Source organism: Zonotrichia leucophrys, chromosome 5, assembly GCF_028769735.1.
Source record: "Zonotrichia leucophrys gambelii isolate GWCS_2022_RI chromosome 5, RI_Zleu_2.0, whole genome shotgun sequence".
Lineage (NCBI taxonomy): Eukaryota > Metazoa > Chordata > Aves > Passeriformes > Passerellidae > Zonotrichia > Zonotrichia leucophrys.
In genome coordinates, this window is record NC_088175.1 from 12,716,308 (window position 1) to 12,742,336 (window position 26,029).

The 26,029-nt window shown below is 39.8% G+C and overlaps 1 protein-coding gene across 5 annotated transcripts; it reads right to left on the reverse strand.

Annotated features, from left to right (window-relative positions):
• Positions 1 to 606: 606 nt before the first annotated feature.
• Positions 607 to 22,570, reverse strand: ZC3H14 (zinc finger CCCH-type containing 14). Of its 5 annotated transcripts, none has more exons than XM_064714429.1 (17): positions 22,443 to 22,570; positions 21,647 to 21,689; positions 18,278 to 18,392; positions 15,321 to 15,361; positions 14,977 to 15,172; positions 14,210 to 14,630; positions 12,624 to 12,784; positions 11,453 to 11,553; positions 10,602 to 10,757; positions 9,135 to 9,209; positions 8,539 to 8,695; positions 6,787 to 7,010; positions 4,599 to 4,719; positions 3,561 to 3,697; positions 2,467 to 2,561; positions 1,508 to 1,626; positions 607 to 899 (listed from the first exon to the last, which is right to left on the reverse strand). In XM_064714429.1, exons 1-17 carry the CDS (start codon positions 22,476 to 22,478, stop codon positions 893 to 895), a joined length of 2,205 nt encoding a protein of 734 aa, XP_064570499.1. In that variant the 5' UTR covers positions 22,479 to 22,570; the 3' UTR covers positions 607 to 892. The 5 variants fall into 5 exon arrangements, with proteins under 5 accessions (XP_064570499.1, XP_064570501.1, XP_064570498.1 ...); XM_064714430.1 differs by having other exon boundaries at positions 608 to 899; positions 1,508 to 1,614; XM_064714431.1 differs by lacking the exon at positions 21,647 to 21,689 and having other exon boundaries at positions 22,443 to 22,519.
• Between the last annotated feature and the right edge of the window lie 3,459 nt (positions 22,571 to 26,029).

The following is a 26,029-nucleotide window of genomic DNA, read 5'->3' on the forward strand; positions in this document are numbered from 1 at the left end:
AAAATGTAGTTCCCCAAAATATAAAAAAAGATTTAATAAAAAAGTGCATTTATGTTATTTCATCATTTTCATCATTTTAATAACACTGAACTGTATCATTTTCATAATTTTAATAACACTGAACTGTATTTATGGGCATGTGTGTGCATTATTTTTCTAGAAGGAGAAAACCACAGTGTGCTCAGAAGGAAAAAAGAATTCCTTAGAAGTTCAGTGGTACTTTCTTGAGTATAAATGGAGACATCTCAGAGTATCTATTTCCAAGTGAAGTGGCAATTCATAGGGTTTTTAAGTGGAGAAAAGTATCAATAATTCTTTAATTGTTCTGGCTTATGAAGCTGCGTTTTTCCTTTGTCTTTTTGTCCCCATTTTAAAGAGCAGAAGGACTGTGACAAAACCACTGCACTGAACAACACCCAAAAGACAAAGCACTTGTCTTTAGCCGTCCCTGGGTGCTGGGACAGCAGTGCAGCCATGTGCACCGTACCAAACACTTGCACAAAAAGTACTCCCAGTACCATCCCAACACAGGAATAAGCTTTCCAAGTGCTTCTGCTGCCATACTTTATTCTTCAACACACCAACCCTTAAACAAGGAACATTACACAAACAGAACAAAAAATGTGCTTTGAAGGTTTTTAATGGAACTTAAAACTTTTCTTACACAGATGTTTTTTTCTTACAGCGTAAAAAAAATGTAAAATTGTCCAAACTTACAAACTTGAAAAATTAGAGACATTTCAAGTATGCAATCAATCTCGTTTTATGAAAACAATGTATATTCAAAGTCCAAAATGTATGAGTCTTTCCTAGCATCCTGTGTCCTGGTGGTTGATCCTCCTGTCCTCTACTGTCCAGAGGAGGCAAAGCTCAGTCCCAGGCTGTATCATATTCATTCACTGAGGAGGAAGAAAAAAACAATTCCATAAGAAGCAATTCTGCCCCTCTGTAAAGATGATTTGAGAACTGCTCTGTGCCCCATCCCTGTAATGGTTGAAACCTTTGCAGAGGGGATTGGGCCATTCAATCACATGAGCCTTATGGCAGGCCCACAGCTGCGGCTTTGGAAAGTCTGCTACTGGTCTATGAAAGCACAGGCAGAGGACAGGAAGGAGCTGCTCTGCCACAAACACTCCAAGAAAACAGCTGAACCTATTGTGGAAAAGACAGCTTAGACATAAGATAAAACAATGGTAAAAGGATCTTCAGCTTTATTCAACCACACCTCAGAAAACACCCCCTGTCCAAGTCAGGATTCCAGTGACTGCTCTGTCTCAGCTGCAGGGCACCTGTTTATCAGGCTTGCATCACATGAGTTAATGTTTATACAACTACGACCAAACAACAGCACAGGGTTGTCTTCAAAAGAAAGCTGCCCATAAGGAGTATGTTTCTTCAAACATCTTTGCTGTTCCTCACACACATATTACTTCTGTGAGTAAAACTACATTACTAATGCCATAACATACCTTTTATTTTTCTTGGTTAGGGTTAGAGTATTTCTCACCTGGCTTGAGTTCGAGTCCATTTCAAGGCGTGGCGTGGAGGTACAGCAACAGTGGGATGGTAGAAAGTGCAGTCTGGTCTTGTACACTGTGTATTAAACCTACAATGCTGAAACCAAAACTATTTCAGAAGAGGCTGCTCAGTGCTGGCTGCCTGAACACTTGAAGATGCTGAGCTGCACTGTGACCCTGGTATTGCTGTGTGACACATCTCACCTGCAACTGAGCCAACACCCACCTCCACCAGGGCAACCAGCTCAAGCCAGTGACAAAAAATCCTTTTCAAGATGTACCAACTATGAATTTCATGCTCCAAAACTGCCACTGCACTGACTGGTGGAAATTCCTTTGCTTGCAAGAGTTTACAGAGTTCAGCTTAAATTGATCTCTGTGTACAAGTCGGGAGAATGACACAGCATTACCTGAGGGGGAGAATGAGCCAGATACTCTGGCTCATAGTATCTGAGCATGGGTATTTTGGCATTATTAGGGCTGGAAAAAGCACTACACCTCCTGGCATTACATGCAGGGACACAATTCTATACAACTACCCAAGTAATAGACTCCTGTGGTACAAAGATTACATTAATAAATTTTAGGGTAACTGGGCAATCTTAAAAGTTTTTTGTATTTTGCAGCAGATCTGATGGAAGAGTCAAGAGTCTTGAGATGCATTCCTTCCCAAAAGGCTCCTCTCTGCCCCCAGCATCCTGGCTGGGTATATTTTGAAGAGATTATGTCCTGTTTGAAGCTCCCCAGCAGCATTTGATAGAAAGATAACTTGAAAGTATAATTTTCCAAATTCCTTAAGTCACTACTTTTATGTATTATGCTTATAAGGCCAAGTCAAAATGTGAACAGTAAAAGAAAAAAGTGTTAAATCTTACTAACATTTTCTGTCCCATGTAGCATGTTTTAAGTCTCTTTCTAGAATGGAAGGAAGATAGGAGATATATCTTACTTTTGGGTGGTAAAATGGACACTCCATTTTCTTACAAGCTGGAAAAAACTTGCACAGCGGACTGCTGGAGGGTACGGACAGTGTGGGCAGGGGTGCTAACAGCAGAAACAAAAAGAACAGGAAGTGAGTCTGGATCTGAATAAATTGCCTTTTCAAGACAGCTCTGCACAACCTTAAATATATCAATCTTTCTGTTAGAATTTCCATTTTATAATACACCAAAATTCAGCAAGAAATAAAACCAGTATTTCCCAATGCAGTTAGTAGATCGTGGAGTAAAACAAGGCTATCAGGTAATCGTTTAACTTGGTTCTTCCCATCACAGAGATTCCGGTAGGCAGAGAATCTCAGATGTTAAATTTAGACAGCAGGAAGCCTGTTAGAGTTTCAACTGACCAGACTGATAAGCACAGGCACTGCACTTTCCAGGAATACGGAGGAGCTGCTGGAAATGACACAGGAGACAAGCACATTGTGCTTGGGGTCTGGCAAGGTAACAAACTGCATGAACTGTGACTAGGGGCTAAATTACTTCCAGAAGATCATGCAGTAAAGTCCTTGCACCTCAGCATGGTTCAAAGGCTCAACACCAACCCATATCAAACATAGCTACTGCCTTGATCAAGTAACCTCATGCCAAAAGTCATCTCATCACTACACCAACTTCACTCCTACACCGGCATTAAAGAAAAAAATGTTCAAAGGCAGGAGCCTCTGTTTTCAGTGTGTGTCACAAGCCCTTGGTACAACATGTGTCCAATTTAAGAAAAAAATCTTAGCAAAACTGCAGCGCTGGCTAATCCCTTCAGAGAAACAGACAAGTTGTGCAAGTCACCACTTTGGCCTTGCACAGCCCTCATAGGGACTCCTGCATAAAAGCATTGGAGGATTTTTCTGGTAACAGTTTTTGCAGTAGCACTGGATTATTATTCTTCATCTTGCACTAAGAGTTGTAAGAAAATTAGTTTAACTCAAGCAGAAAAATATTTTTTCGTTACTGTGAGTTTCTGCTTCCAAAAATACTTTAGCGCTATCCCTTTAGCACTGTCCCTTTAGCACTATCATTGAAAGCTCAGAAAACAAGATGTGCTCACCTGGTTTAGGAGATGGATGGGGGGTTCGTCGACTGGCGTGAGTGTAAGGACAGTCTGGCTTAGTGCACTTTGCGTCGTATTTACAGTTTGGATGGATGAACAGACATTTATCAGCAAATTTGCAGTTAGGAAAAACTCTGAGGGAAAAGAAATTGAGTCAAAAGCTCATACTTGGAGCAAAATCCCCAAACATCTGTTGCACAGAAAGCGAGAGGTGCAGCAGGGCTGGGGCATGTCTTGGTTCCTTCCCAAGTGGGGCACAAGCTGTGCATGAGCTGTGCACCCACACTGCTGCACTCAGCTGCCCTTCCTGCAGACCCCCCTCCATGCAGTGAACAACTGAACCACCTCACTCTCAGGGCACTTTGGTCCCAAAGTCCTTGGTGCAAGCCAGGACACGTCCTCCTACTGTGTGACAGAGTGGCAAAGGCAATGTGAAATCAGACCTTCCCCAGAGAGGGGTGCAGTGTTCCCCAGTAACACAGTTTTCTCTGAAGAGTTTTATTTTGAATTGAGTTACACCAGAATTTATAAGATAATTCGTATGTCCAAGTAACTGAAGTTACCCAATCTGGTAAGAGCTACCTCAAACCAGGCACTCTTTTCCTGGACTGTTCCTGCTTATGGAAGAGAAGTCAAAGGCACAGGGCACATTCATGAGTTTGCCTTCTCTTTCAAATTTAAAACCCACAATCACTGCATTACTACCTAAGATAACCTAACCTTCAAAAGCACTGTAACAGCTGGCAGAAAAGTGCCTATTCTTTTAAGAATAATGCTGATTCCTGCATCTTCAAGCAACTCATGAACACCAGCCTGTTCTGTAAACTAAAGCTTTCTTCTGCAAGGGTCAGCAGCCAGCCCTGTGTTCTGACACTTGGGAGAGGGGCAGAAAACAGAAGGAATAACATTGTGATAATCTAGCTCTGATCCTGTCCTGACATGTTTGTGCTCCCTTGGAATATTTACTGACACAGTGCAGAAGTTTGCAGCACTGGAATGAAAATCAAAATAATAGATAAGCTCTGTACTACTCACTTGCAAGGTAGTGTGGGGTGATGGTACACACATTCATCCCCATTTTTACAGGCAGGCCAGTACTTGCAGCGCTCCAGCACCTTCTCCTGCTTTTGTAGCATACTTAAGTCTTCCATTTCCACTGGATGGTAAGAAAGAAGAAAAAAAAACAACCCTAAGCTGGGACCTTTATGATTCTATATGCAACTTGGTGTAAACAATCTAGCATAATCAAAATACACTGTACTTCTATTCTCTCTTAATCAAAATGTCATGACAGTAAAAGTTTATGTACATCATAATTTCTGAAGAAAATTTCCAAAACTATAAAATGTAAAGTCTTAATACCAGACTGACAGCTGCCTTTGGGCAGTTTGATCATGAAAGATCAAATTTGCACTGTTTACAAGCAAAATAAATCAGTTTTCTTTTTCAATCTGAATTTTGATTTAAAGATTTGGACAGACAGGCAATAATCCCAACTGAACTTCAGTTATGACTGTTCTGCTGAGCATGAGTTAATTATAGCTATGTTTCTTTCTCCAAGATATTTTTTACTCTAGAAAATTATTTCAACAGATGAAAGCTAAATATCAATTTTTATGATAATCAGATTTGTTATTATGGGGGCATCTACTAAAGAAGAACCAGTTCTATGTAGTTTGTTAAGACACTTCAGTTACCTGAACCCAGACTCTAATCCAAAAAGTGTTTTAAGAAACTCTAAGCTGAAACATTCCACACCTTCACTATCCTTACAGGAACATGGGACTTTGACTTTCTCCTATTTAAATTCCTTATAAAACCTTATTCTCCAAATTCAGACAATTGTACATATCTTGCTGTTGTCTTATTTTCCCAAATCTGCCTAAACCTTTGGCTCTTCAAAGTTTTCTAGCACTGCCTAGACTTCCTTCTCTGATCCCACTGATGACACAAATTGCTCCAGCTTCATTCCATCCTTAGCCTCATTTATGCCTTCTCCTTGCAACCCACCACAGCCAAATAATGCCATCCTGTTTAGGACCACACTGGCTCATGCAGATCACTTCCACATGGATCTGACTGTGTGAGCTTCAGTGCCACCCCTGCAAATTCACAGGAACCTCAACAGAGCTAGGACTGTGCTGGCAACACTCTCCTCTACCAAATAGCTTTGGTGAGGAGTCTGAGGCTACACACAGCAAAGCATGGATTTGCAAGAAGTACTCTAACAACTGTTTCTCTGTGTAAGTGAAGTGCATGAATACACAACATTCCCTTAATATTTAAGGCTGCCTGATATGTGTAGTACTTCTGCAGCCAGGGAACTGAAAGGACATGACTTAAAAGATCTTTTGCTATGGTGCTCTCATATTTGCATTACACATTTAAAGCTGGATCCATGCAATTTAAGGGTTCTCAGTACAGCATCAAACAGTATTCTTTATTTAGTTCAGAAATTTGGATACATGGTTACTACATTAAATAAAGATCCTTATTTTCTTGAGAAAGTGAATTAAAAAACAGGAATCCAAGCACAGCCCTCAGGCATGTATTCAACAGGCCTATGACAAAACTGTAACCTCTGTGGTTTTCATCACCATGTCAGCATTCTAAACAATTCAAGCATATGGTTCAGCAAGCAAGCTCCCATGTTATTCAAAAGAAATATAGAAAGAAAATACAGAAAAATCTGTAAAATCATGCACTGTTAAGTTCTTCTTTCAGGTGCTCACCACTGGACTCTACCAACACCTTACCCTACCAGGCTCCTTGTGGTGTCATAACCCTCGACAGAAACATGAATACCATCTGACATATTGTTAAAGGTTCAAGGCACGTCAGTGTGTTAACTGTAACATCACCTGTCCATCAGCACAGAGACAAATTATAACAGGTCAACCAGAAGGGCAGATTTCTGGCAATGAAGACCAACTACATTTGCAGAAAAACAAAAAAACAACAAACAAACTAACCCAATCAACTAAAAAATCCCAACCAAATTTTTACCAATACTGAGATGTGTCAAGAACTACCATGTGCTGTATTGTTCTAATATTCCAAGACAAAGGCTTCTGAAGAGATGGTCCCACTGAACTCCTAGATTTCATTTGCCTAAAGAATGCTCTAATTTGAATAAACACCACCACTTTGGTTTCTATATCCAGGAGGTGTAGCCATGCTCAAGCAGCACAGCAAGATTACACCTGTTGGTCAGTATAATTACCATCACAGTTCTCCAGCTGCCTGGTTACAATCTGCATCTGCTGTGCTCGAAGACCTTTCAATCCTTTGGCAGCATACATGTGCTGGGTAACTGGCCTCAATCCTTCCATTAGACACATCTCTTCCTCCTCCTGATCAGAGAGGTATCCTGGTGGACTGGGCACGCCATCCAGGGTCACAATGAACTTGGGACTAGCAGGTTTCTCTGGCTGTGCAAGCTGGTCTCTGTCAAACAAAGAAATGTAGTAAATTCATATTTTCTGACTCATGAGGTTTGAGTGAATGTGAGCTGTGGTAGTGAGTGAAAGTAGTACAAGCTAATCAATGGGGAGTTGAGCAGTAACAGACCTTCTTTTAGCAATTACTGGTAATGCACTCCAGTTAGCAGTTGGACTTCTAGTCTCCCTTGAGGCACTAATAAGAACTACAGCTCTAGGTACAGATTCAGTCTGTTGCATTCTGCTCAACAGTCAGATCCAAAAGCTGTGGATCCAAAAGCTATTTACAAACAGTCAATCCTGTGGAATTTGCAGTTTTGAGGCAGAAAAAGAGAGCAAATACCACTCTTGGAATTACAAACCTTTTAACACACCAAACGCGTGTCTCCTCAAAATTACTGAAAAGCACATTATGAAACAAGTGGTGTAAAAGTTTTTAGAACTAGGATGAGAGAATTGCAATACTGATACTAAGAACCTTGACACTCAGCCAGACTAAAAGGTCAGACACCAATAGCCCAGTGTCCTGTATCTGACAGTAGTCAGCATGGATAAGAAGCAGCATTAAAACAGGGAACACATACATTTTCTCCAGCCTTTCACCATCCCATCCATTTCACCACAGGGATTTCCTGAATGACAAGTGATTCTAAGTATTGGAGAACTGTGGAGTTCTCATCTTAGACAACCAGCAATGGGATAACCTTTGCTTCCCTATGAAGTGATGCTAAAAGCAACTACACTGTATAATGGACAGAAACCAGAATGTGAAAAACACCATGAGCTAGAACTTTCAGACTGAAGCAGTCAGAAACTGACCTATTCACATGGAAAAATGTACCTCTCTCCTATAGCACAGTCACAGCTTTCAACTGTGATATTGCCAGGTTATCCTTTTCGGTTTGTTTGCTCAGTGTTGGTTTTGTTTTCAATTAACACAGGCTGCTGAAAGCCACTCACAGAAAGGAAACACCAGCAGATTCTCAAGCACAGCAGCCCAGGTGATGAAGTTCATCATGCTGTTCAGAGTGGCTTTAACTTGTAACAGGTAGGACTATTTGTTACCTGGAACTTTGTTTGAAGCTGACATGAACTTGAAGCTTCTCCTGGTCAAACTCTCCAGTAAGGAGCCTTAAATCATTGTCCAGGATTCACCACACTCAATACTATGTTAAAAGATGTTTCTTAAGAAATGTAATCCAAGGGTGAAACAGGTATAAAACTAAAGGCAGTTTAAGCAAAATGGTTACTTGACTAAGATTTCAGAAATCAGAACAGAAGAGCAGTACTTCAGCTCCTTCTTTCATGCAAATCGAAGACTTGCTCAAGCTACAGTTGACCCTACAATTATTTTTCTAGAGAAGGAAGGCTTTTTGCCCCTGCTTTTTTTCTTCTACTATTCAAAGTCAATCCATTTTGCATGATTTCACACCTCCTGACTGACCTGACAAAGCACAAGTCTGACCAAAGGGCTCCATCTAAACCTCAAACAAGCAATTTGACTAGCAACCCTCCTAAATGCAGTAGCTTTTCACCGTGTCTGTATGAGACGCGCTGAGTGAACTCGCACGGCCTCTGTGCCCTTCTTCCCCAGCTGCTGATTCTGTGGCGCCATCTCCTCTGACAACCTGGGCTTCTTCAGGATGAACGAGCGAGTATCTGAGTGCACCAGAGACTCTGGGTCACAGTAATCTGCATTGGGAGAAAATTACACAGAAAAGAGTAAAATAAGGTGGCAGTTGTACTCTTATAGCATATTCCTAATATCAATTTACATGGTCACTAAGCTAATCTTACTTTGTTTTAATTTTTTCCCAGTAGTTTCCAGTAAACATTTTTACTTTCCTGTTAATTTCACAGGGGTGGATCCACAGAAGCCATAAGCCATATTAGGTCAGATCAGGAATTTTCTAAGTGGAATGGCTATGCTGAAACAGCACCGAAGGGGTGCAACCTCCCTCCCCCTCCAAATCTCTCATCCTCTGAACAGCTACTAATGTAATGCACTCATTCCTTAGAGATGTAGAAACTAGGTAATTATAGAAATCACTATAATTAACTGAAAACGAGTATCTTAACATTCACTGGCCAGTAATATTAGGTTTGAAAATAAAAGATCACGAGACTTAACCCTGAGACACTTGCAAGGCATCTTCAATCATAGGATCAATCTGAAGCCGACAAGAGAGCTCCTTTTGTTCAATTCCTAAAAAAAAACAGCAATAAGAAGCATATTTAACATCATCTCAACCTGAAACTATAGATTAGAGAACTGAGGCACACTCTCTTAATTCTTTTGTTAAAAAAAATCAACAATAAAAACATTCACACTTTTAACATTTTAAAAGTAATTTTCATTATTATGCTGAACCCTTTTCCCATTGTTTCAGGAACAGTAACATGGCAAAATCTAAGCACTGTAGGACCCTACTCGTTCCCATAATCACTGCTTAGTACAAATGAGGTCTGTGGGCACAGCAACTGATGAAGGCCAAGTTCCTCCTCCTCATTTGTAGAAGAGTTGGCCATTCAGAAATCACACACAGAGGAAAGCATGTAGCAAGGGACTACTTTACAATCTTCTTAAAAGAGCAAATCAGAGCAGCACTGTTCTACATTTATTTTTGCTTTCTGTACATTTCCTAAGCAAGCTGTCATTTCCATTTCAATGGCAAAAGAGTGAAAATATTTATTTTCTGTGCATTAATTCAAAGGCTGATAAAACTTTTTCTCACATACTTTGAGGTGGCAGAAAGATTCCAAATACATTTATATTAGGAATAAGCAACTGCAAAAATCTTTTTAAAATAATGAATATTTACCGTTCCTTTACAATGATCATAGGATGATGTAACAAAAATCTTACTCAAAACCAAATTTGATTCATTATCCAAATATCTAAACACTTAGCAAGTATCAACTAAGTACTTGTTAGAGAAATATTTTTTTCTCCCGTCTTACTTCTATGATTTCTTGTGACTAACAAAGACAATCCCCCATCCTCTATAAGAAAACCATGCTGAAAAGGCACTTTGACTGCCTTTAGGAGATTCAAAACAGAAGTAAAAACCAAAGCTGACACAGTTAGCCTGGTATCAGCTGTCCTGTAAGAGCAAATAGAGTATTCTTATATTTAAACTGAAAAATAAAACACTATAACCATTTGTGTGGAAACCATGTGTTGAAAGAATCTTTTAATACTTCATATGCTGGAAAATTGTTCCAAATACTCTAGAGAATCTTCACTCTCACTTAAGCTTTGTGACAGAATTACTCCTACAAGATACTAAGGAAAATATGCAAAGGATGAGGAAAAGAGAAGCTATCCAAATGTAAGTGCTTATGCAAAATAATTCTTCAGTGACACGCCACAGAGCTGTAACATTCTTTGCTTACTGATTAAATCCCCTGAGTTTGTGTGTTTGGATACATGTCTATCTGACAGCCATGCTTTTGAAAGCTGCATGGTCTTCAGGGCAATTCTGCATGCAACTCCTGATGCAGTTTTAAAAATTAAAAGCATTCGTTTATTTTTCGCTGCTCAGCTTGTAAAATGATATTCCCTAGAATAAATTCTTGAAAAATATTATCAGATGACCTTGAATTTCTTCAACTGTCTGCTCCTTTGACTCTTCTACTTGAAGCTGAGAACTCAGAACAGGCAGTCTGCTTTGCACATGAATCACTTCTAACTGTGATTCTTCTGGGCTAATTCGAGTTCTTGGTGCAACTGGAACAGTTTGTTTCTGTGGAACTTTAAACAGAGAAACAATGGTAAATCATTTACATACTACCCAATCACACAATAGTACTGTTTTTAGATCTATTATGCTAAAATAACTCTCACAAATTCCTACACACACACAAAATCCCAAGTGTCTGTCTCCACAAAAAGCACCTTTAGCTATCTGTAAAATTCTTTGTTTTGTCTGTAAAATTGTTCAAGTGTATTTGTGCATGTGCACAGAGCACCCTGAGTGGCACCTCGGAACTCCTACTTGTAAGACAAAACAGCATGAGAAGGATTACAGTGACAACAGCAAAGCACTCGTTCATCCACTTCTACATATAATTAACATGGTACTTTCTGACAGTTTTGAAATCACTTTTCATTCCATCTTTCATATAAATAATCATGGAACATCCATATGTCTCTTCATATGATGCTAGCTACCCTTTGCTGAAGTGCTTGCAAATAGAATAGAACAAAGAAATGGCAGCAGATTCATAGGATCACTTAGGTTCAAAAAGACCCTCTCCCTCATTTATGCTTTTATAATTCATCACTGAACATCAATGCAATGAAACAGGACACAGTAAATCCCTCAAGTATAACTGTCTTGCTGTTTAGCTTTCTGTCTTATCTCTAAGCGCTTTCTTTAGCTTGGATTTATACAAGAGAATTTGGAAATATCACAGATTAACACAAGCAAAATCAATGCTAATTACCAGTGGAATAATTGGTTGTTTTTGTAACTGATTCCTGTGCTTCAGAGATTGCTTTCAGTATTAAGTTCTTATTGGCCTGTTTTGAAGGTGGCAATGAAGGTCTAAGGGAAATAAAAAAAAAATTAATCAGACATGGATTGCACAGCAACAGTATCCATGTTAAAGACAGTTATTTCAACAGGAAAAATATTAACAGAAATCACCTACAATTATTTTATCTAAAACAGTTTTCAGTTAATCTATTATCTCATAGATGGGGATCCACAAAACACTCTAAAAAATGGAAGCCCAGATGTGTGATTTCACCTCTCAAGCTGCTGTAAAACCATGCTACATATGAAAGGCACTCTCTGCCATTAATTTTTTCCAACCTCTGCCCACCACTTATCTCTTGTTATGTTTGTGCTGGCACCAATAACTATGCAGCCATACTGAGAAATATGATCCAGCTGCATAATTAGAATGACTCTATTAAAAACATATTATTTGTAAAAAAAGGTTTTCTTCTTGTCTTTAACACCAACAATAAGGAAGCTTAAATCAGACCAATGTGCTGTGGTACTGAAAATAAATTAAATACAGTATATTAGCTTACAATAAATATTATACAAGCTAGCACTGTAGGTCAGTAGAACCATCTCTTCTCTAGTTTATATGTTCTTACTCTATTGTTAAAAATCAGATACAAAAGCTATGTATTTTGACTAATGCCTGACACTTAGAATTAGGGAGCAGAAAAAAAGGAAAAACCTCTGAAGACTGTTTGAAAAGTTGAAATCACCGTAAAGAAGAAGTGATAACTGGTTTGAAAAAAATTCCTGAAAATAAATCAAATTACTGAAAAATCATTTTACCACAATAAATACCTGGTCTGAAACATGTCAACATTCATGTTCTTCTGCCAGTAAACTTCACCCAAATAATGTAAAAATTCACACTCCATTGCATCTTACATGCAATAATGAAAAGAGGTTACAAAATCAAAGGCAAAAGTGTGGCATAAACAGGCATCTCATCCATAGAGTTCTGAGATAGTACAAAAAATATAAAAAATTGTTTACTAAATTTTGTCTGTCAATTCTTGAAAGTGCAAACTGATTTTCCCCACTTCCAAAGTTTTCATTCATTATACTAATTCTTGAAAACTCAGAAACACTGAGATCTTCAGTACCTTCTTTCTGGCTTTGCAGGCACAGACACACTGCTGGAGATGCTTCCTGTTCGCAATCCATAGTCTTCTTCTTCCTCTTCGTCCTCTCCATCATTACAGAACTTTTTCACTTTGACCACCGAGCTTACAACAGGCAGCCGTCTCTTCCTGGAGTTTTCCTCCTACAACGCACAGAGCAGGCAAAACGGCTCATTTAGCAGAAACCAGCAAAGAAAGCACTGCAATTCCACCTGGAGCCAGCAGATGGAGAACTTCCCTTCCAGTTGGACAAGAGACTGCTCTGGGTAATGCGAAAATCAGACACATTGACACTGAAACATCTCACTGGAAATTAAAATGTAAACACCACTTAGGAAAAAATAAGAAAAAAATCTCTCAAGTACAGAAAAATTATCCAACGCCTACAGAAAACCAGGGTTTTCCAAAGAAATTTATAGTACTCGTCTGATGAGTATGTTGAAAGACTGAGAGAGAGAAAAGTGAAATCACCATAAATTACTTTCTTCCTCTGTATCAACTCTAATTTCAGACAGGTGTAACGCCTCATTTTAAGCAAGAAAACTACATATTTCAAAAGATGCTAATTGTTACACACAGTCAGAATGGTCCAGTTTAGATAGTGTAAGGTCCCTATTGTCTCTTCTGGACATTATTCATGCAACAGTAACAGAAGAAAAGTATCACAAGACCTTTTTTGAACATTTCCAAGGAGAGATGTTCCAGACATTCATCAATGATTTATGTACATTAAATAAATCACTATATTCTCATTTGCTCTTCTCCATTCTCAAAAACTAAGACACCACAATGTATCTTTGTAAAGCATTCTGGATTTCCAAGTAAAATTCATTATCCTTTATACAAAATTAAGCAGTGGCAAAGACAGGGAACTTTAGGAGCTGCAATAAACATAGATGCACTTGCAACACAAGGTTTGTAAAATCATTACAACATTAGTAGCCATAATGATCTTCATTCCTCTCAAAAAAGGCTCTTCATTCACACAGATAGTCTATCAGCTAGGACTACCACCCTGACTGGCTTAGCTTGGCCTCCAAAGTACTTAGGGCAGCAATCATCTTTTAGTTTATCCTTGTCCAACATCCATCCCAAAGAATTCTTAACTGACATGGTTCTCAAGAGAATAGTAATAATAATCCTCATCATCATCAATGTATCTGGGTTAATAAACAGCATACCAAAAATCCTGATTTACAAGACTCTGTAAAGCTGGGGCTATATACATATCACTTAGGGAAAATCATGCTTATTCAATGAGCTTAAGAGCAGAATTATGATTTCTGATTCATCATATGCACCTCAATAATGTGCTAACCTGTTAGTCCAAGTCAGTATGGCATGAAGATGAATATGGTAATTAACCCTGAAATGCAGCAAGCTCTCAGATAATGATGTCAAATTATGAAATCTGTTTTTACCAGTGGACTCAAAGGATGAAATCTCAAACCTGGTACCAGTGACAGAAGTCTTTTGATTTCGCTGAGGTCAAGATTTTACTGAAGCATCCATAGCAATTCAGGTTCCTAACAAGAATAGAGTTTCGCAATAGTTTAGGTTGTACCAACCTCACTGCCCACTTTATCAGCACCGAGTTTGGAGGTGGGTCTGTGACCTTCTGCTAAGCTGCCAAATGCTTCTGGATTGCACAGCTGGCCTGTTTCCAGAGACCTGCAGCCTTGTGTGTCTAACTGGCGGCTCCCCTGCAGGCTGCCCTGCTGAGACAATCTGGGCACGTGAACGTTTCCATCTGCACTCCTGACAGCTGGGGGCCGGTAGATCTCAGCCGAGGGACGAGAGGAACCGTAAGTCACAGTCACAATGGGTTTCTTTCGTGACAATGGATTCTCCTGCACAAAGTTTAGGTCTTCATCAATTAGATCATCTGGTTCAGGTTTAATGTCAATTACAGCTTCAGAAGGTGACAATTCCCTCAAAGGCTTGACCGTAGATGTTAAGCGGGATGCAGAACCATCTTCACAAGACTGCCTGATTAAAAAAGAAATCACCAACTATTATCTGCAAGTCAAGTCCTGAAAAATGAGAATTGTCTTTTAATCAAGAATCATTAATGTATTACTGTTTATACAAATTTAACACACTGATATTTTTCAGTTTGATTAATTAATCTAGGTCCTAATCTAATCTTTAAGCTAAGTTGCTTAAAGAGCTGAGTTCTGACTTAAGGGGTTTTTTTTTACAACAAATTGTAGCAATGCTTCACTCTTCAAAAGTACTTGTATCTTTCCAAGTGTCTGCACTCTTTAGAATGGCTATTACACTCACACAACTACTGGTGTCTGAAGGTGTGTTAGGAAGTAGCCAGCAGCCTCACCTGGCAGCAGTGTTCCTCTGCTCCTGTGAGCTGGTTGAAACTCTGGAGTCATTTCTTTCAGTCCGAGTGCTTGACACTGCAAGAGGGGGCAAGATATCGTCCCGCCTCCTCTCATCACTCACACATGAGCTGCTTTTGCTGGGAGGCAGGCTGCTCTCAAAGATATTCGATTCTGAAGATTTTACACTGGTTGGTTCTGTGGAGACAGGTACCTTTCACTTTTACATTAAACCACAGAAACAAAAAAATAATGAAACAGACAAGATATTTTTACAACTCAGACATATAATACTACACAGAACAAATAAGCCTCCCTTCACTCAAAATTTAATTTTCTTACTTACCAGTAGTCACGGACCGCAGCTTATCCAAAACACCATGGAGCCTGAAATAGACAGCAGACAGGGAAGGAAGCAAAAGAGAAAAAGGAGAATTAAAAAACCTTAACTTACATTCAGACTGATAAAAACAGAGATATCTGTCTAGAGATAGATAGAAACTGATCGTTTTTTGGAAACCCACTGCCTTTCCACCCTTAAGACTTCACTTTCCATCAACCAAAGTATGTTTAACCTCAAAAGGGAGGCTTGAAGTACCTTGCCTGCAATGTGTCTTGCACATGCAGGCAGAGTATTCATCACATCATCTACTTCTGGCATTTAGTTGGTTTACATATTCAAAGCCAGTACTATCCACATTTCACTACAATCAATGGAGTTAAGTATCAAAAAGATTGATTCAAAAAACCGAAGTCAGAAGCCTAAAGCATAGCCTAAAATTTTACTTTGTATATGAAACTTTAATTACACAGTAGAGTTAAACATAATTGAAAATACAAACTCAAACAGTATATAACTGTTTTATATATATATATATATATATATAGTTTGTAAGACTCTCAGGATTCTCCCACCATGCTTTGTATATACCAACATACTCTCTGAGATGTGCTGGTGAGCAAAAATATCTCAGCAAATTACCAAATCTGCCCTTTGCCTGTGAAAAAGGCACTAAGCTGAAGTAACACAAAAAACTATGTGGCTTTAAGGCTGCTCAAAAATAAACAGATATTACAGTGAGAAGAAAGAAAAAACCTCAACACTTAAACTCATATCTTCCTTGGAATTCAAACCTGATAATGTGCAATTCCATAATTTTGGCTGAATATTTGAAATGAGCTAAGGGACAAGAACAAATTGCAAAGGCTGCATGTGGGTATAATGAAGGCTTATACTTGTTCTCCTTGTGAGCTTTCACTAGAACACTTGTCAGCTGAGCTCTGGAGATGCAGATCAGTTTTCACACTGACCTCAGAATATCTGATCTGACACTTGGTTCAGAGCAAGAAGTGGTGGCCAACCAGCAGGATTGCCAGGTTTGTCACAATTGCTGTGAAACTTTTGCCAGAAGGCCCAAAATTACCAGCTACAGAGACAAAACAAGGAAGGCAGATCTTGCTGAGTACTGCATTTCACCAACATTTAAGAACATATACATTCTGAGTTGCCTTTAGAAGAAGTAAAAGCATATAAAACTCACAGCTACAATGCTATGTAACACTTTTCCACTAGTTCCCTTACAGCTTATTCACAGGTTTCATCTTGTCTTCTTTTCCATCCTTCTTTTAACCAATACCTACTTTGGTACCTGATAGAGCACTCTTAAAACTGAGTTTGTATTTATATATAAATATATATAAAATGAGAATGACTTAGGGTTAAAACAGTCACTACATTTAACATTTAAGCAGGTTTCAAAACCAGCTGGTGGTATACGAGCATATAGTCAATACATCATTTACAATATAAATATATAAAATGATCTTGATTTCTTTGATGAAATTTGCTTTCTCTACATATTTATTATTTTTTAATTTCATTTACAAAACCCTGAAAGTGTTTTCTGCTACACTGTTTTTTACTGCATATCAGGATTCAGTCAAAACCGTAGTACAGGAGCTACATCCTCATCCACTTGTGTAAACTTCACTGATCTGATTCCCAAAACTACTGTGAGAAAGACAACTGCATGATTTCCTGATACACTGAAACCCAAAAGCTTCACCTAGGCAGGCCACAAGAGGCAGCAAAGAAACGCCAGTGCAGTTTTCAAAAAAAGGTCCACACTTGATTGTACTCCTCTATTATATTTTTGACAAATGCCAGGAGAAAAATGAAACCTAAGTAAAATCAAACTATATCCACAAAAGTTACATTATCACCTGAAAATCCATCAGTTTAAACAGCTAATACAGTGAATTGTAATAGCTGCAACTATTTTTCATTTTTTGTCAGTATTTATGATTTCATAACATAGCCAACTTCTAAAATGTTTCTCTCTGCTATTCAATAACAGAAAAGCTCATAGGAAGTAATGACATAGAAGAAATATTGGAACAGAATGTAATGTCACTATGAATATGTCAAAGAAAGCAAACTGAAAAAGAGAAAAAATTGTAGTATTTTTCTCATCTACACAAAATAAAATAATGATCTTTAAAGCTCTATTAGGTAGGAGATTCAGAAATAAGATTAACTTGAAAAAATACATAACTCTGAAAGCAACAAAATCTCGAGAGTCAAATGTCTGAAATGTGGATTTACTTACAGGTTTCTACTGTAGAACAAATTCAGTATTAGAAAATGCATGAGAAATATAATGCCTAAATTTGTCATGCAGCATGGAATAAATGAATCTACATTGTCAGGGGCTGACAGCAGAGTTGAAGTGTTGTTAACTTGTCCTGTTCACAGTAATTCTGAGGTTCTACTTTGGAGTATTGGATTTGGGTGGTGGTAATAAATAAATAGCCTGAGAGGTGGGAATACCTAAGCATTTGGTGCTAAGCCTTGTCAAAGACAGTACACAGAATTAGATCCACTGCTCATCTGCCCTGATATAGTAATTCCCATGCACAGCAACCTGAAGCACTGTTAGCATAAAAGCAGATTGGTCCTTCACATCTAACTGCAGTAAACAATGCTCTCATCTCACAGGGGCTTTTGCAGGAATAATTTTAAGTCAACATACAGCCCCTACTCATCTGAGCACTTCATTTACAAATCTGACTGGCCTATAAACAAAAATGTCCTCCCATCCTTTTCCATCTAACTATCACCTCAAAAGCCTAACTGCTGATGGACTAAAACTAATGTACTTATTAGACATGCAAAGTAGAAGTTTTTATTAATACAAATTACATAATGGGAAGATAAATAACTTTTTTAAATGTCAGGTGTCACTTATAGAAAGCAGTCGTGCACTACTGATAAGAAGTGTGACAAGCAGCTTGCAAACATACCAGACAGTAAACCTGACAGTATTGTTTCCAAGGAAAAGGGAAAGGTCTTCTGTCATCTGCTCTTGACTCTTCTTATTGGCCACCATAACCATAATATAATCAGGGAGCTCTTCATCTAATAGAAAGAGAAACACATTGTTTTAAAGTATAATAAATCATGGAAGACATAACAAACATCTTTAAACAAGTAACCATTTTCTTTCTATCTTACTATAAAGACTGTGCAGAGGATTAGGGAAGCAAATTAACAAGTCTTCCATTTCCTATGAGATTCAATACAAGTCTCATCTACAAGCAAGGAATAAAAGATCCTCAGCTTCACAAGAGCATAAGCTGAAGATCAGTGTATTTAAAAAGGGAGTAAACAGAATGGAAAGAAGAACAAAATAAAAGAAAGCCACTCCGCTGCCTATATCCTTTTTCTTGAATACCAGCAAACTAAAAAATATCTACAATATTCATCACCTCAAATATTGCCAAATACAGCACCTTACCCTTGTTAAATTTCCTTTAGTTACAGAAACAAAAGAAATAAATATCCATTTCTGATACGTGTATTGAACAAATCAAAACTGTATTAACTTTCAGATTTTCTACCTACAAAAATAAAACAAATCCCAGCAACTTCACGACTGAATTTCTACTCTGTAATGCATGCAATTTCATACACTGTGAGAAATCCATTCCCTTGCATACAAGGCATTCCCACTCCTCAGAATGCACAGGAAGGTGCTTAGAGCCCAACATCACCACATTAAGGGTTTGGGGAGTTTGGTGTTTGGCATTTTGCTTTGGCCTAGCTCTGGCCTCTGCCGAAGGACTGACTGCCACAATTGTTGCTCAAAGGCATTAGTTGTGCTTCTTGAGCGCTGACTTCAATTTAGTTTAATCAAACATCTCATGCTCTCCAATCCCACTCCATGGCATCATGTGATCATAACAATAGTAAGTGCACACAGCTGGGAAATACCTCAAATTATGAATCTGAATCAAGGTACTGATACAGCTGTGCTTATTTAATCAAGCTAAGACAGAACACAACACTAAAAAGACCTAAAAAATGAAAAATACAAATCAAAATCCAAATGAAAGGAATTGCCTTTCTTCTATACCTATGTACACTGTAAATAATTTCTCTCTCCCCTAGACTACAAAAACACAATTCACACATTGTACCTGCACTACCACTACTCAACTGGCTGAACATAACCCATTCCAAGCTTAAACCCTCACTTCTTTTTGGGGGCTTTTTGTTTCAGTTTTTGTTGTTGCTGCTTTGTGTTTGGGTTTCTTTTTCACTGCAAACTACAAGCTGCACAAGATGAACCAATGTTCAGACCTAGGACCTTAGAATGAATTTTATTTATTGGCCAAGCTACTTTTAAACATAAGTTCTTCAGGTGGTTCAACACATGATAAAGTAAAGAAGATACTTTAAGTACAGATAAAAGCATAAGTTAGCAACAATTACCTGTAACAGTATGATAGAAGAAGGAGGTTACTACTTAGTAAGTTGCTACTTTCTCAGTAACTGTAGAAACTTAGTAATTTAGTTGGCTTATGCCAACTTAAACTGAACGTGGAACTACAGCGTTTTGAAAAATTTCCTACCTGATGAAGAATTAACTTACTTCATCTTGCTTTAAATATATGAATATTTCCTTTGTAAGCTCTACACAGCAAGTTAGTTTCAAAACATCTTCTTGTAGAAGAGTTTTCAAGAGAAAAGAATTAGCAGTTACAGAAAGAAATAAAAGCATGATTCTTGTGCAGAGGCTAGAATAATGGAGAACCAACTTTTTACTGGTTACCTGAAAGAAGACATGGAGAGTTTTTGAAAAAGATTACTTTAAAAGTTGTCCAAAATACTCTAGTCAAGAAAAGAAACCTGAAAAATCACAATAGTTTGGAAACAGTGGTTTAAAAAGAAAAAAGAGACCAAGGCAAGACAGACTTAGCAATAAAGAATACAAAGTTATTTAAAGAAGTTCAGAAGCTGACTGAGAAGAAACTGCAGACATTGTCTGCTGGTCCAAGGAATACGGGAAACCTGTCCTCTGAACACAGAGACAGAAGGCAAACAAAGAAAGAAGAGTCATAGCTGGAATCAAAGATGGCTAGTATTCTACCAGCATCTCAGTATTAGAGACAAGAAAGACTTTTATTTCAGAAATACAGAAGAAAGCAAAGAATCAAGGACTGAGAAACTGAAACCTGGAATGATGGTAAAAACCCCGACCAACCAAACAACAGAAAATTAGTTACTTAAAAAGACAAGCTTTGAGATGCTGAAAAAAATGATTTTACAATTAAAAAGTTCTAAACATGGTTCCTAGGCACCAAATGAGTTCAGAGTATCAGCTCATAGGTAACTCCCTTCTATGGAGCCAATACATTTTTCCATAAATACAATGCCCCCCTTAAAACAGGAAAGCAGATGAATTTGGGCTAAAACAAACTTTGAACTTGGCCCTGCAACTCACAGGATCACTAAATTATGCTTTCAATTCCTTTTCTTCACCTGAAATCCAAGAAGTATGACAGACAACAACAATGCAATTTCAGGACTGAGGTATTTTGTTTCCAACAGAATGCTGTGTTAAGTTACCAACTTCTACTGCTGCAGAAAAGAGCTGCTCTGAAGTGCAATACCCATTTCTTCCCAGGTTCAGAAAAAACAAACCCATAAGACCACAGATGTTCACATGACTCACCCCTCCTGCCACAAGCCAAAATAAAATCTCCCCCTGCCTCTAAGATTCAGATACATGTATTTCATCATCATTAGCCAACACAGCTCTTTCATTTTAAAGGTTTGTCCCACATAATGTTTCTGACCTGGCCTTTTAATTTCCTAAGCCACTCACTCATCTTTGTCCTCCCTCCTAATTTCAACAGACACCTCACTCTGAATTCAAGAGCTGTTAAAAATATGCCTAAGAAAGACTGATTCCATCCCAGAGAGGTCACAGCTAACTGCTGCTGTATTTCCAAGGCTCTTGCTTTATATAATGTTTCTCCTAATGCTTCAAAGAAATTTCCTCAGATATTCACATCATGGTTTGTTTTTCTTTCAAATCCCTTGCCACCATTTCTAAAAGGGAAGATTATTAGACCGACTTCTTAGTTGTTTTCTTTTAGTTCTTCATATACTGATGTTCACATACTGCTTCCTCTTATGCTTACTATAATATTTTGTCAAGTATATGTTTTTCTTTCTCACTAGTCCAGCACTTCAGATATTTCTTCTCATGCTTAAGGCTTCTGTATGCAATAACACAGGTAACAGTAAGTTCCATTAGCTAAGCTGGGTTTTTTCCTACATAACAAAAATGATCTAAAGATTGCTGAACACATGGCAAAACTTACCAACATAAGCCCCCAGCTCCTGTAACTTTCCTTTAATAGCACCCTAAAAAATAATGAAATATTGTTTAAGGGATGGATCAACAAAGTATTTCTAACTTTAAAGATGTGGGAGGCTTAGCAAAGTTTCTCTTATTTACTGTTTGAGCACACTGATTTAACATGTTAAATCTTTTCCTATTCTGTACTCTCAGGACAGGAACGTTCTAACAGCAAGGGGCTGACAGCAGAGTAACGGAATCTCACTCTCTCTACCGTACAGACCAGTGCCTGCGCTACCATCCAACCTCCGAGTCCCAGCTGGCCTTTTTTGAGCAGAGACCACCCGGACTCATAAGGTGCAAAAAAACCTAAAAATCTAAGTTGATTTGATAAAAGGTAATTCGCAGCTCAGCAGGGAAACAGAAACCTGCCGGGATTTCCAAACGGTGACCGCCGAGTGGGAGCGGCTGACAGGCCCTGCCGGCACCGGGGGCTCCCACCCGGCCGAGCTGCGCGCCCCCCGGACAGCCCCGGGGCCGGCCGGGCTCTGCAGGGCGACAGCGGCAGCCCCGGGACACCGACGGCACCGGGCAGCTGCCCGTCGGGGACCAGGGTGCCCCCACTCCGCTTCCCACAAAAACGACTCTCCTGCTCCCGCCCTCCCGGGGAGTCCCGAGGCCGAGGACCCCGCAGCCGGCTGCCGTGACGGGGGGGCCGGCCGGAGCCCGGTGCCTCAGCCGCCGGCCGGGCCTGCCCCACACAGGGGCCCGGCCTCCTGCCGCGGGCGGAGGGAGCGACCCGGCTGCTTCTGTCTCACCCGGATCTTGCGGCTGATCTCGGTGCCGATCTCCATGGCCGCGCCGAGCCGCCCCCGTCCGTCCCGGCCCGATCCCCGCGGCCCCGGGCCCGACTCCCACCGCCGCCCGCGCGGGTACCGAGCGCCGCTCGGGCTCAGCGCGCGGCCTCCGCCGGCACCGCCCCCTGCCGGGCGGCGGCCGCAGCGCGCCGGGACCGCGGGGCCGAGAGGGAGCGGCGGGCGGAGCCGGGGCTGGGGAGGCGCAGGGCCGCCCCACAGGGAACCGCGTTAACTCTGAATGCCAGAACACAACTGCGGGGTTATTCCAATATTAATGCTCTTTCTCGGGAATTACACAAATTGAATAGTCTGTTATCTGTTAAAAGCTAATAAATTATGGTATAGCTATACAAAAAGTATTCAAGTAACTCTTAATGTCACACTACAGCTATATAGGTTTCCTGGCCCCCATCACAACCTCTTATCACCTCCTTTCCCCATCAAGGCAGGAGAGAGAAAATATACCAAAAAGCCTCATGCGTTGAGATCAAGAACAGGAGACCTCACTCACTGATTACCGTCATGGATAAAACAGAGTTGGGGAAATTAGTTTAATTAACAATCAAATCAGAGTAGGATAATGAGAAATAAACCCAAGTCTTAAAACACTTTCCCGGCACCCCTTCCTTCTCCCTGCATTTAATTTTATTTCTGATTCCCTGCCTGTCTCCCCCCAACACCAGGGAGTGGGGGTTAGGCAGTTCATCATCTGTTTGCTCTGACAGTGTTTCCTTCTCCCTGCTCCCAGCAGAAACACTCTGCCTCACAGACTGCATACTCACTGCTGCAGTGCGAATCCTCTTCACGGGCTGCAGTTCCTCACAAACAGCCTCGCCACGGGTCCCTGTCCCACAGTCAGTCTGTCCTTCAGGTACAGGCTGCCCCAGCGCAGGTGCCTGCCCCACAGGGTCACTGGTCCCTAAGGCAAACCTGCTCCAGCATGGGCTCATCTCTCACAAGGCCATGGATCCTGCTGGGAGCCGCTCCAGCACGGGCTTCCCACACATCCACGGCCTCCAGGCATCCATGTGCTCCTGCGTGGGGTCTTCCTTCCGTGGGCTGCAGGTGCATCTCTGCTCCCCTGTTGACCTCCGTAGAATTCAGGGCCACAGCTGCCTCACCATGGTGTTCACCATGGGCTGCAGGGGAATCTTGGCTCTGGTGCCTGGAGCAGCTCCTGCCCCTCCTTCTGCACTGACCTTGGTGTCTGCAGAGTTGTTCCTATCGCATATTGTCATTCCTCTCTCGGGCTGAAATTTGCTTGTACGCAATAACTTTTCCACACTTCTTAAAAATGTCACCCCAGAGGTGCTACCAGGGCCACTGATGGGCTTGGCCTTGGCCAGTGGAGGGTCCATCCTGGAGCTGTCTGGCTTTTACCTTAACAGACATGGAGGAAGCTTCCAGCAGCTTCTCACAGAAGTCACCCCTGTAGCCCCTCCACTGCCAAAACTGGCCACACACACCTGGTACAGACATCTACACCCACTACAAGCATCTCTTACTGCTACAAGGGATTAGTTGCAGGGGCGGGGGGGGGAAGAATGATGTGATGACAAGCCTACAAGTAAGCAAAAAAGAAGTAATGTTTGAGGCCAACAATTTATGTTTTGCACCAATGCCTTGGATTCATTTCAGCTGGTTTAATGAGTGGTCATATTATAGAAAGCCCAGCCTAGAGATAAAGGGTCTTTTCCAAGTAATGCCACTGATTAAAATAAACTCCAGGCATTGTAGTTAACAGCTGTATTAATCCCTTTCTACATCACTGTTCCTAATATAAATCAAACATCATACAGAGATAGCTTACACTAATTATTGCTAATGATCTGAGCTGTTTGCCTGACTCTACTGATGTTACAGTGAGAGAGAACCAGTAACAAATCAGTTTAACTACACCATTCCATTTTAACCTTTAAGAGACACATGTTGCTTTCTTAAGATTTCAATTATGTTGCACTGTGTTGTAGTACTGGAAAAAGAAAAATAATTATTGCAGTACAGAAACAAGAATTAAGTTTATTTAATCAGTAAAGGATTTACTCTACATAAAGCTACTGTGTTTGAGGAAGGTTTCCTTTACAACTAATAGCAGGAGCTCATTTCTTCAAGTTCAGTACTACATTCTGTGTAGGAAAACTGCCTGTTTTCTTCTAATAGGAAAATTCTATAACCTTAACTAGTTACTTAATAGAATATGTTCAACACTTTACAGTGCCTTCTAAGTAAAAATGAAGCTTGTACACATGAAATTGCAGGCTTCAAGCATGTAATAGATATATGGTATGGTCATTTTTCTAGCAGTCCTCTCTACTACCATCAAAAATATATAATGATGCATAAAGACCCAGCCATCTCTTGCTTTCTCGCAAATAAGAAATAGAATGATGAAAAAACAGGAAGGCATCAGAACCAAAATATGATGAATAAAGTGAATTTGTTTAGAGAACAGCTTTCAGATTTAGAATTAGACTTATTCTGACTTTTCAGTTCATGACATTACTGTTTAGCATGGTGTAAATTAACTTGTTTTTCCACAAGACTTCTTCATTTTTCAGCACTGTGGGAAAGCCCCTTTAACTAGCAGTTTCCGGGTTATCCTGCTGGAATTTTATCACAAATGGGTAATTTTCCACTAGGCTGAGGAGTATATACTTGCATACCCCTTTTCTGCCTGGAGGCTGCCTGATTCTGCTTCCTGTTTGGCTTGCTTCCAACTTTCTGTTTTACCTTTAGTCAATACAAAGACCAGATGCTGGAGAGTTCCTGTGGAATTGAAATAAGGGGACTATTTGCATCAACTTCCACCTATTGCCTGATACATTCAAACTGCAAACATGTATTTGAACCAAGATAAAAAACCAAACCAACCCTCCAAAAACCTGTCTCAGAAGGGAGGATGTCTTCCTTTTTCTGAGAAAAAAAAAGTAGCAGGCCATAATCAACCTAATGGACAGAAACTTTCCCTTGCATCTACAGAACAAGGGGTGCAGAATTCAGCTCTGGGATGTTATTAATTTCCTCACATGAACTTCAAAAACAGAATAAAGAGTACAGCAAAGATGAGGTCAAGAACCACGAATGTTGTGTGTTGGCTGGGGCTTAAAGGGGGAAGCAGAAGCTCAGTACTGTGCCCTCAGGTAATCACTCTACATTTTATTGATGTGTCTTTACCAGAGTCCATCATATGTTCATGGATGCCTTTATCTCTGTTCCTTTCATTAGAGTTAATAGCTGGAGCAAAGCAGGTGATACAGAGGTGGTGAGATAAAAAAATGAGGGGGCAATATGGAGAAAGTGTGGAAAACCGCAAAGTTTTGGCACAAACTGGGGTTATAAGAAGGAAAAAGCAGAAGAAAATAATATTTGTGAATACAAATGTGATGAACTTCAAAAGGAGATGTAAGCTGCAAAGGAACTTATTGACAATGTCATAGCTGTCTCTTTTAAGATGAGGTGTTGTCTTTAATGAAGAAGAAAAGAAGGAAAATGCAGCAAGAACTAACTATGGAAAGCAAGGAAGGTCTAATAAATGCAATTTCTAGGCA